The sequence below is a fragment of the Leopardus geoffroyi genome, chromosome B3, assembly GCF_018350155.1.
Source record: "Leopardus geoffroyi isolate Oge1 chromosome B3, O.geoffroyi_Oge1_pat1.0, whole genome shotgun sequence".
Taxonomy (NCBI): Eukaryota; Metazoa; Chordata; class Mammalia; order Carnivora; family Felidae; genus Leopardus; species Leopardus geoffroyi.
The window spans coordinates 137229060-137241626 of NC_059337.1; the positions used below are offsets into that span (position 1 = coordinate 137229060).

The 12567-nt window shown below is 38.1% G+C and overlaps 1 protein-coding gene across 5 annotated transcripts in view; it reads left to right on the plus strand.

Moving 5' to 3' along the window:
- PPP4R4 (protein phosphatase 4 regulatory subunit 4) overlaps window positions 1-12567 on the plus strand; it is a 102976-nt gene that overhangs the window by 59138 nt on the left and 31271 nt on the right. For all 5 annotated transcript variants that reach the window (XM_045451946.1, XM_045451947.1, XM_045451948.1 and 2 more), the window contains 5 exons: window positions 253-360; window positions 7269-7390; window positions 9825-9947; window positions 10996-11165; window positions 11502-11621. In XM_045451946.1, coding sequence (XP_045307902.1) covers window positions 253-360; window positions 7269-7390; window positions 9825-9947; window positions 10996-11165; window positions 11502-11621 — 643 coding nt within the window. The remainder of the gene's footprint in view (window positions 1-252; window positions 361-7268; window positions 7391-9824; window positions 9948-10995; window positions 11166-11501; window positions 11622-12567) is intronic.

A 12567-nucleotide genomic window follows, 5' to 3' on the forward strand; every position in this document is an offset into this window, starting at 1 on the left:
TTATCTTAGCTAAGATGTTTAATTGTGAATCGAAAATTAACCATTATTTTACAAAGATCCAATCATGTATATGATTTGCAAGTAACAGGAGATAACCTCCAAACTTTAATGACCTGTGAAAATCCATTCTAGACGATAAAGCTTTATATTAAAATATATTTGTTATTAGGGTAAGCTAAGATTTTGATGATAACTGTTTGAAAATTTTAGTCTAAAATACCCACTTGCACGTTCCTTTCTTTGCCTTCTAAGCATTAAAAGAGAGATACTTCCTCTGGTAAAATCACTCTGTCAAGATGTGGAGTATGAAGTTCGATCTTGTATGTGTCGGCAATTAGAGAACATAGCTCAGGGCATTGGGTAAGTATCATTTCAATTCCTTGTGTCATATACTTACTTCTGGATAGTCAGACATGCATATGCTGTGCCTGTGTGTTCCATGAAAGCATGCTTATTGAAGGGCTAAAATTTATATGAACTTTAAAAATGATTGTAACAACAAGTACCTCCTGATGTGTCTGGATTAAAAGAGATTAGATTAAAGTGAAGTTGCTTAGCATTTATTTCATGTTAATTTCTTTCTTTCTCACCTTCACTGGCTTTAGTTAACATCCAGATACCTAGATCCGAGAAGGGAAAATGTCCCAATGTAAACCACGCTTGGACTATTGCAGTAGCATTCCTTTGGGCGAACGACATATTATTGGGTCCTCTCAGATGGGCTTACTCAGTGGAAGTCTTTGTTTCCTGTACACCTTGGCATTTCCACTGTCTTTTCTTGCCTTTTGGTTGTGTGAGGTTCAGGAAGGAGATGCCTAGGGCTGATAGTCTCCTCTTCACCCATAAAAACTGATCTCATTACGGTAAGATATGGTATTAAAGGAAGTTTTATCTCAGAACCATCATGGGAAATAGTTTTTTTTTTTTTTAAAGGATCCTAAATTGATAGAAAAAACATTGAGACCTCTTATTTTTTAATAGAAGTTGCACTGTTTTCACCTGGTTCTTTGTGTCACAAGCAGGGACAATCAGGTTGTTGCCATTTATATAGTTCTTAACAACAACAAAAAAATGGGGGCCAGTATTTAAGGCTTTGGGATGACTTCAGAATGTCATACAGATTCAGGTCCTCTGTCCTGTCCACCTTGCTGAATCGGAGGATTTAAGTGTTGTGTTAGAAGCTTAACAATGTAACAGAGTAATCCTTTCTCTAATTTTGATTTCAGAACTAGCTTCTTTCTGATAGATCTTCTTAGGCTAGGCTGACTCTGGATCATTGTGGACCATAAATAATTCAGTCTTGCCCAGTTCTGTGCTCCTTAATCACGATCAGAACCTATCAGGAGAATATATCATTGTCTTTTTGTACTCCACGTTTTGTCACCTGACATTTTGCCACTGTTAAAAACAGGCTGGTCAGATGTGTTCACATTTGCCTTCTGAAAATTAATATAGAATTATTGCTTAAGGATTGATTTACAAAAGCAAAGCTAGAATCTACCTACCTTGTTAACTTAGAATTCACTCAAAAAATTAATTTGTCTGATTAAATTCATTTAATTTTGAATTCTCGTGTACTATTAGAATATAATCATAGGATTTTCATGGTGTCATGGCTAAAAACTACTATGATCTGATTCATACTTTTTATTCTCTCTTTGATAAATATATAAAACTAAAGAGATGTATACAGTTTTTTTCTTTTGGCATTGGAAATTAGGACTTTTGTTCAGCTCTGATAACCACCAACAGGAATTTTCTACACGCAAGGCTAGGAGAAGCCCTGAGATGAGTGAAAGGAGGTGGGAAGAGAGATTTCCGAGACTGCTGCTGATTTAAGAGAGAGGCTGCCCACTACTGTGCTGGGAGTTGTGGTCTAAGGCACTTGGGAAGAGGAAGTATGGGAATAGGGCCCAAGAACAGTACAGACTTGGGTTTGTAGTTTTGTGTTTGTTGTGGCTGGCAGGGGAGCAATTACTGACCACTTTAGTTCAATCAGAAATGAGCGCCAGAAATTGTTCTTCATTTAATAAGATGATCAGGAAGAAAAATTAAGAGATTCTTGTCCAGCTGGCATATCCATAAGAACTGAAGTCTGCATAACACTAGAAAACTAACTATGGATTGTGCACTAGCTTGGGATCAAAGAGGACAGTTCTTAGAATAATCAGGTTAATAGTGAATAGTATAACGAAGAGGTCGTGCACATGTGTTTGCAGGAAAACAACCGTATGGAATAGACCTCTCTTTATACAGGGATGACTAAAGAGAAAAAAGAGACAAATGTGGAATCTACAAAAAGATTCTTCAGTGTTGGAGGGAAGAACATACAGTGCTCAGATAGGAAATAAAGAATATGCTTTTGTAAATGAATTAAAATTTTTTTTAACGTTTATTCATTTTTGAGAGACAGAGAGCGAGTGGGGAAGGGGCAGAGAGCGAGGGAGGCACAGAATCCGAAACGGGCTCCAGCACAGAGCCCGACGTGGGGCTTGAACTCACAAACTGCAAGATCATGACCTGAGCCGAAGTCAGTCACTTAACCGACTGAGCCACCCAGGTGCCCTGGAAGAATATACTTTTGAAGAAATTGATCAAATTTCTGGTGACATGACAAGTAAGATAACCTGAAAATGCCCCCATTATTAACGTATGACAAAATTTCAACATCCGTTCGTGATAAAAACTCTCAGGAAGCTAGGGGTGAAGGGGACTTCCTCAATGTGATACAGGCATGTGTGAGAAACCTACAGCTAACGTCATAATTAATGGTAGATGTTGAATGCTTTTTCCTTAAGGTAAGAACAGGTCGAGGATAGTTTTTATCACTTCTGTTCAACACTGTATGGGATGTCCTAGCTATTGAAATAAGGCAAGAAAACAAAAATCTTAAAGGTCTAAAGATCTGAAAGGAAAAAGTAAAATGATTTCTACTTGTAGATGACGGAACAGTTTACATAGAAAAATCCTCAGTAATTTACAATGATTTCTACTTGTAGATGACATCACTGTTTACATAGAAAATCCTCAGTAATTTACAAAACAACTATTAGAACTAATTAATGGATTTAAAGATGTTTCAGGATACATACAAAAATAAATACGGATAAGTGGAACAGAAGAGAGTACAGAAATAGACACACATATATATGTGGCCAATCGACTTTCAACAGAATGCCAAAGCAGTTCAAGGAGGAAAATCTCTTCAAAACACAGTACTGGGATAACTGGATATTCATGAGAGAAAAAAAAAAAAAACGAACATTAATTCTTATCTCACCCTGTACATAAAGACTAATTTGAAACTTATCACATTCCTGAATATTATCAAATCAACAACCTTCCAATCTCCCATGATATAATACTGCTAGTTGGCATTTACTTCAGAGCTAAACATCTTTAATATGGCCTAGCCATTCTACTTTTAATTATTTACCCAAGAGAAGTGAAAATATATCCATAACAAGAGCTGTGTTAGATACACATGTTTATAGTAGCTTTATTTGTAACACCCAAACTGGAACAATCCAGATGTCTACTGATCGATGAAAGGAAAAATAAAATACGGTATGTCCATACAGTGGAGTACTATTTAGCAAGAGAAAGGAATGCCATGCTGATACATGTAGTGTAACAGCATGGATATGTCTCCGAATCAGTATGTTAAGGGAAGCGAGCCAGATACAAAAGGAGTATATACTGTAGGATAAATACAAACTACAGTGACACAAAGCAGATCCATGATTGCTTTTGTCAGAGGCAGATTGTAGAATTCAGACATAATGGGACTGATGATTGGTTCTTGTCCTCTGCCCATGAGTCTTGTCTTCTGTCAGATTGGAAGGGCGTTGATGTAGGGGAGGGCTAAGCAACTTTATCTTCTTAACAAAGAGATGGAGATGATTGGGTCCCCAGTATTTCTTTCAGCCTAGGCTCCTTAAAAAGGCCGGTGGAAAAGGCACAAACAGATGAGAAGTTTCCTTGAATTGCTGTTGCTGACCTGGCCAACCGTGGAACTCAGGATCATCCTTCATCGGTACTTAGTTTGATCAGGCTGCTACCATCAGGTGGCACCAAATCATGGCCGGCACCTGGGTAGATTTGGATCACACAGCGAGACCCCAGAATTCCAGGTTGGCCATCTGGGCAAGCTTGCTTATTTCATTCATCTTGCTATCCCTCACCCTGTATTTTACATACCCTGCCTTCTGATGTCATGGAAGGGTTAGGTTATAATTATTAGCATGTTGGCTGATAAGACTGGACTCCTACACAACTAATAGAATCAGGCCGTCCCCAGATTTTTGTTCCGAATCCTTATATGCCAAAGGCATTTTTAGTACAAAGGATAATGACCTACAATTCTGCCCTAGCCAGAGTGGAGTTTGCATATGAAGTCAAGAAAAGGATATTCTCATAAATATACCAGCACAGGCAGTGTATAGCCCACATCTGCTTCTTGAAGAAGGTACTCAGCCCTAATCCAGCTTGTTTAGAGGAACTAATGAGAGAATATTTGCATCTTACATGTGTGGGTCTGCCACGATGCCTTATTTTTACTTTTATAATGTGACAAACGGGCAAAGAAAACAAATAATATACTTCATAAAGAAGAAATGTAAGTGTCCAATAAATGTACTCAGTCTCATTGTTCAACCTCATTAGTTGTAGAGAGATCTATGCATTTAATGAATATGCATTGAGCACCTACCATAAGCTGTGGGTTACATATGGATGATGTAATAATGAAAAAGATACAGTCCTGTCTTCCAGGTGCTTGGAGTTTGACCAGAGATGTAGTCAAGTAGACAGACAGTTATTGAATAATATGTGATATTTACAAAACAATAGTGAAATGCTCCTTTTACCAATGAAATCGGAAAAGTTAATGATAAATCTTTAGTGCTAGCAAAGGCACAGGAAACATCTTTGTGTCCTACTGGGAGAAGCATAAACCTAGAATCTTTTTGAATTCTATAATATACACAGAATTTTTGCTGATATTTTACCTGTATTATTCCATTTTTAGAGATAAGTATAAAGAATCAGTGTATATCAAAATTTATGAATAACATTAGTATACACTTAGATAATATTTACCATGTGTGAGACACTCTTCTAAGCACTTGTGTGAGTTTAATATCCTCACAATCATCTGTTGGATGGATAGTAATTGTTCCTTTTTTACAGATGAGGAAGCTGAAGCCCAAAGAGGATGTATATAATAACATCAACAGGATAGAAGCCTGGAGGCCGTACATTATCAGAAACTTTGAAAGTTTCTTTAAGTAGAGGGTTATAGGTTATCTATTTTTATATAGCACTTACGTTTTTTAAAATTTTGATAACATATAAAAGCGCTCTTTTAATACATAGTGCCATAGTGTTTAGTGGCTTTAACGTAGTTGAAAATGAGAAATCCCCGTTGGTGTTGGTAGGTTGAAACAGACATGTCCTTATTACCACTGATGATACACAGATTTGATTTTTTCACTTTGCCTTTTCAGCATTAAGAAATCATTGTGCAGCTATTAAAGACCTTTTGATTCTGATTGTTTTTATCTTTAATACCCAGATATAATTAAGTTGGGTTTCCATCAGTATACCACTCTTGGGGGGAAAAGTCATTTGAAAGATTGAATGGAAGTAACTTTTGTCTGTAAATAGGGACGAGATCTTTATCTTAAACTACCGTCTTTCATTCTTAATAAACTCAAGGTTTTCAACAGCATACAAATACGTCCTGAATTGATATAAAACATATTAGTTTCATGGGTACAACATGAGTCGGTATACATTGCAAAACGATTATCGGAGTAAGTCTGGCTACCCCTGTCCCCTTATGCAGTTACAGAATTTTTTTCTCTTATGACTTTTAAGATTTACTCTCTTAGCAACTTTCAAATATACAGTACGGTATTGTTAACTATAGTCACTATGCTGTACAGCACATCCCCATGGCTTATTTATTTAATAACTGGAAGTTTGTACTTTTGACCACCTTCCCCCCCTTTCATAGATTAATTTCTTAGAAACAGTTTTTGGCTCTCTGATCGCGCAAGTCCTTAGAGCCGGTACTCTCCAATAAGGCAGCCGCTAGCCATGTTTGGCTATTTAAATTCAGTAAAATAAAGTTAAAACTTCAGTTCCTCAGTTATGCTGACCTTATTTTATTTACTAAAAAAAAGAATCTTTTTTAATGTATTTCTGAGACAGAGAGAGACAGAGCATGAGCGGGGGAGGGGCAGCGAGAGAGGGAGACACAGAATCCAAAGCAGCTCCAGGCTCTGAGCTGTCAGCACAGAGCCCGACGCGGGGCTCGAACTCGCAAACCGTGAGATCATGACCTGAGCCAAAGTCGGACGCTCAACCGACTGAGCCACCTGGGCGCCCCTACTGACCTTATTTTACATGCTCAGTAGCCACATGTGGCCACGATACAGTTTGTAAACATTTCCCTCATAGCAGAAAGTTCTGCTTGACAGCGTTCTTTTAGAGTCTTTGTGCTCTGCCCTAAATCTTTTCAGGTTTTCTGCAACTCCCCGTGACTTTCTCATTCTCTATCAAATTATAATTCGTGCCGTCTTCCATCACGTGTCTAGGAAGGACACATGATAATGCATCGCATTATAAGTCTCCCTTATCAGCACGGGTCATTGTAGTAGCATCTCATTTTGGTGAGTAAGCAGTGGCTGATTAAAGTATCTAATGAGAACCATTGGTGACTGTATTATAAATGTTGTATATGTCCTGAAAGCATGGGTATTGTGTTTCATTCTTTCAGAGAGAGCGTCTAGTGTCCTGTATCATTCTTCTCTGTAGGAATTAGTTACCGTAATGTTGTATTTTAGGTGAATGAAAAAATAATGCATCCCTTGAAATCTAGATAAAAAGATTTTGTTAAGGTTTCTGTGGTCGCTACTGTTAGGTTTTTCTGGCTAGTCCAGATCATTTGCTGAAGTTGCTTAAAATGGAAAACTTTTACAATATATAAAGTTTAATATAAACTTCTAGTCATTAAGATCTCTGCAGGTAATAATGTTATCCTGGTGGAAGTAGAATTGATTGAAGTAATTAGACAATTACTGTTAATGTTTCTTATGTTTATATCATGCTTTCCAGCCAGATTGCAAGCTTCTGGAGAGCAGGAGCCGGATCTTTATGATTTTTCCTATTCTCTGCAGTACCTGGCCCCATGACTTTCACTTCATAAGTTCTTGCTATAATTCATTGAATTGATTTATTTTCTTCTATTGCTTCTTGTGCAGGACAGAACTTACAAAAAGCGTGGTGCTCCCTGAGCTAATAGAACTCTCCAGGGATGAAGGCAGCAGTGTGCGGCTTGCTGCTTTCGAAACTTTGGTTAATCTGCTTGACGTGTTTGACACAGGTAAATCTTCCCGCAGACACACCTTTGCTTCTGAAAGCAGTGTTTTCCCCTGTTTTGTAACTGATAGGGAGTGAAGAAAGATAAGGGATGGAATTCCTTATGTTGTTTTATGATGAACATTAAGCCTCCCTTCCTCTCTGTCTCTTTCTGGTTCTTTCTCTTGTGGCACCTTCTCTGTGGCTGCTTTTACCTTCCTGGCACCCTGTGTTACTGCATGTTCCAGACCTCTCTCTTTTCTCTCATCCATGTTTAACTGCCTTGTGTGGGGAGATAGGAATTGGTTTGGTAATTAGCCTTTAACTTGCTTAACTAATTGACCCTAGGAAAGATGTTGACTAAAGCAGTAATATTCCTTCCTTAATATTTTAATGCTAGAAATCTCATGGCCGTGGGGAGGAAAACTTTGGGATGAGGTGTTTGAGTGGGAATGGGTAGGGAGGTATTTCTTCGTGTTGTGCCAGTCAAATCACAAAGACATCACAGAGACAATTAGCTCCTCTGTGAGTATATGACTAGACTTTTGACGAATGCTGGACATTAATTTATCAGTAAACATTAACCATTTTGATGTGGTAAAATTTGGAGGAGTAAATGTCAAGTACTTGGGTGCGAAACTCTATTGTGTAATTATAGGATTATGTTTACTTGGATGAACAACATTTTACCCTGAACTAGGAGAGCCTCTTAAAGATTATTGCAGTGTGGCCAATAATTATGTATGATTGTTCCAGAATAATCATTCAGCCTATATGATGAGCCAGAGGAGTAAGAACTATAGTACGTGAAAATAGATGAGTGAGTGAATCTCCTTGTCCTGATGATGGGGCACCCCTGGGCATTCAGTCTAGGAGCCTTGGCCCCCTCCTTGCTCTCTCCCCTCACTGTCCACACTCGGTTGTGAACAGATCTGGGCGTAACCTATGTTCACGGTTTTCCCTGCCATTCCTTCAGGGAATGTCATTCCAGTACCACTTGTCATTCCCTTAGCACGTGAAATTCGCTCACACCTCCAGCCTTTCTGCATATTCATTTTTCTCCCTGTTTTTTCTCCCTTCTGTTTTCCTCCTAACCAACTTCCTTCAGTGCTCATTGCAAATACAGTCTCCTCTCTGATTATCTCTGTAAATGTCTTATGCCTGGGGTACACCAGCTGTGGTCTGCAGGCCAGATCCTGCTGCTGCCTGCTTATGTAAATAAAGTTTATTGGAACCTAGCCATGCCCACGTGGCTCTGTATTGTCTGCAGCTGATTTTGGGCCCTAGTGGCAGAGTCGTTATGACAGATACACTGTGAGGCCTAGAACGTTTACAAAAATTGCAGACCCGTGCCTTATACCAACTATGAGAATAGCGATCATGTCGTCTTGTGATAGTTTTTGTGTTTGGCTTCTTTGCTGGTGTGAGTTTCTCAAGTTCAGACCGTTTATTACTCATCCCTCTACTTCTACATAGGATAATGCATGTTCTGTACGGAATACAATGAATGTCTAATAAATGTCATTTAGTTAAAATGGTAGATGTGGTCCTGAAATGTAATGATAGTAACAGTCATAATAATACCAATAAACCTGTTGCAGCATTTTGCTTAGTCTTGTCAGACCCTTAATAGCGATTCCTTTCTGACAGTTTAAGAGAATTATGGGAAATTCAGAGTATTTAGAATCAAGATGTAAATGTCGGTGGGATATATGAGAAATTTATAATCTAAGCAGACACACTTAAAATATGGATTAACTTCTTAAAAAAAAGTTTTTTTTAATGTTTATTGTTGAGACAGAGACAGAGTGCAAGCAGGGGAGGGGCAGAGAGAGAGGGAGACACGGAACCCGAAGCTGGCTCCAGGCTCTGAGCTGTCAGCACAGAGCCCGATGCCGGGCTCGAACTCACAAACCGTGAGATCGTGACCTGAGCCGAAGTCGGATGCTCAGCCATCTGAGTCGCCCAGACGCCCCCACAATATCAATGAACTTCTTAAGGAAGTGCCATATAAGTAAAAGTGGAGAAATTCAATAAACAGGATATATTATAAGCTAACAATTTCAGTCAGAAAAAGCTGCCCCCTGGCGTGAGTTACGCGCTAACACGTGAGACCTGCGGCCTGAGCCTGCTGGTCCTCCGTTCACGTCCGCGGTGTTGGGGTTCTGTAGTTATTCGGCCTCAAAGCCTCAGTCCTCAAAGCTCTTTAGCCTGTAAGCACTCTTGACATGTGGTCCCGGTGGCCCTCGACGAGTCCGAGCCTCTGAGCCTGGCGTGAAAAGGTTTTGCCGATCTCAGCCCTCTTCTTGCTACTTCTGCGACCAGGGCTTGCCGACGTGTTCCGTGGCCGTGTGGCCAACCCAGCGACTTTCCTTTCTGGAATCTGTATGTATGCATTTCTCCATGTGCAGCGTGGGCAACTAGATCTAAAGTCTGTTTTGTTTTGTTTTGTTTTCCAGATGACAGAAGTCAAACTATCCTTCCCTTAGTGAAATCATTTTGTGAAAAATCTTTCAAAGCGGACGAATCCATTCTTATTTCCTTATCTTTCCATTTAGGAAAACTGTGCCATGGACTCTATGGTATGATACACCCTGAGAATTTCAAGATCGTGGATAATTTTTTTCCTTTGTCCTCTGCCTCAGCCACTAGACTGCAGCTCCTCAGTTGTGAAACCTATCCTTTAAGGGTGTAAAATCTTAAGAAGTCTTAGATTTTTGGTAGCATAATCTAGAGCACATTTTAGAATGACTTTTTCCCTAACAGAACCTATTTGAAAGAACAGTGACCGAAAGAAGTAGTCATGGCCCTTTAAATTTCTGAATATTTTATATTCATATAAAATATCGTATCGGTTGGCATATGATGTAGTTATATTAACTATTGGTGCATAGCAAGTATACACTTATTAACTATTTGTTGGGTAATTAATATATCATGTGAGCAGTTCAGCTTAGAATTTAGAATAATACTCATAACCTGGCATTTTGAACATATTACTCAGTTCTTAGCTTCCTATAATAATGTAAGCATAAATTAAGTTATAGCCATCTGCTATACGAAAACATTTTTCAGCAGGTATATTATAGACTTTTAATTGGCCGTTGAAAATAAGGTTGGCAGTATATGATGAGTTCCTTGCTCTCTAAGATAATTTATTAATGTGGAACGAGTCTGTGGATCAAAAATATTTAGAGTTTACTTTGCCATCTTTTAGGTTGAGTTTTTAAACTCTTTTCTCTGCAGATACACATACATGTCTTTTCTGCAGGCAATTTTAGAATATTTACCAGAAGTAAATTGCAGTAATGGTCCTTATATATTATTATTGTAGTGACTCATCAGTGGTCTGTAGTGTGATACGTGCTGCAGACATTCAGTCGTCATTCCTGCATTGCATAGTTTATACTGTTAAAATTAAAGTGTTATTAAAATCAACATAAGGTGAAACAATAGACCCATTGAATTTCTCCATAAGAGGTACCCTTTCCTCACTGTTGCTTCTATTTATGGTCTTTAACGGTTTACTTGAGTATTTGGTTCCCGTTACATAAGTGTTGTATTTTGCTTTTCTCTCTCTATTTTTGTTTTCAGCGAAAATGTTGAACAAAGGTTTTACATTTGTTTTAGGAATTTTTACTCCAGATCAACACTTGCGATTTTTGGAGTTTTATAAGAAGCTGTGTACGCTGGGTTTGCAACAAGAAAATGGACACAATGAAAATCAGATTCCACCCCAAATCCTAGAGCAGGAGAAGAAATATATCTCAGTACGGAAGAACTGTGCTTATAACTTTCCGGTAATAGATTATGTATTTGTACTGACAAAAGGTTTTGATGATAACTTTAAAATATCTGAATAGATAGCATTAAAAACCATGGCCATTTATGACCCTGCTGCTTAGCCTTATGTGTGGTGTAGACAGTAGGTCCTGAGTAATATTAGTATAACTTATATTTAACTTTATGTATAAGGTAGAGCCATATGCATGCATTTGGATCTTCCAAATGTGATTTCCACCTAAGTTATTATGTAGAGGACATGATTTCAGTTGAAATGAAATGATTGTAATATTAGGTATTGATGCACGTTTTTCTCTCCTTCCCACTCATCTTCTCCCTTCCACCTCCACCAGGCCATGATTGTTTTTGTTGATCCTAAAAACTTCCACATGGAACTCTATTCTACATTCTTCTGCCTTTGTCATGACCCTGAAGTACCAGTCAGATACACTATTGCCATTTGCTTTTATGAAGTAAGTGTGAAGAAGTATTAGCACTTGACGTTTGTTAATTCCACCTATGTATGCTAGATGAGTTTTGGATATTGTGTACACTTCTGTTTATAAAGGTTTATTATATGATATGGGCTCCATATCGCTTTCATATTTTAGTCCTAACTGTTATTTTAAAATTTCCATAATTCTCTTTTTAGTATGTTGACAGAATTCATTTACATAAGCACATTATATTCATTTACCATTTATTGATCCATTCATTCAGCGTCCCTCTATTAAGTGCTGACTTTAAGCCAGACATTGTGGTGTGAATATGGGTATCTTTGGTTTGGAAGTAAAACCAGGTTTTATATGCCTTACAATATTAATATTTAACTTTGCGTCTAAACTCAAGAACTTGAGAGTAAACGGAAAATCGAGTGACAGGTTATTTATTGCTTTTCGTGCAAATGGATCACGTTTTATGAACATACCTGTTAGGTTCAGCTATTATAACTCTCTTGAGTGGAAGAACCAAAAGTGAATTTAAACATTTCCGATGGATGTAATTAACTTCTTAACCCTAGAGGTTGAAATCTGGATACGTGTCTTGGGTGATCCCAGGAAGCACGTGTATGCTTACATAGTTGCAGTAGGCACGTATAAACTGTAAGTTATCAACTTCCAAATATAAATGTCTCTTTGTAAATGGCACAATAAAATATTTCCTGTCTTCACAAGAGGTATCTAAATATTCTTACTCTCAATGAGAATATTTCAGCCCCTTCCTTGCACTGGGTTCCTACATCAGAGCATTGTTTGATTAGCTATAAGCACACGAGGAGCCCGTAGCATCATGATTATGTTGCTTGAGACTCTTGATTGTTGGGTGATAGTATTCTTTTGAATAACACTTTTTCTGGGGTGAACGAAACGTTCATTGTGCAAAATCTAGGAAATATTGTCTTTCAATGGTGTAACTAAT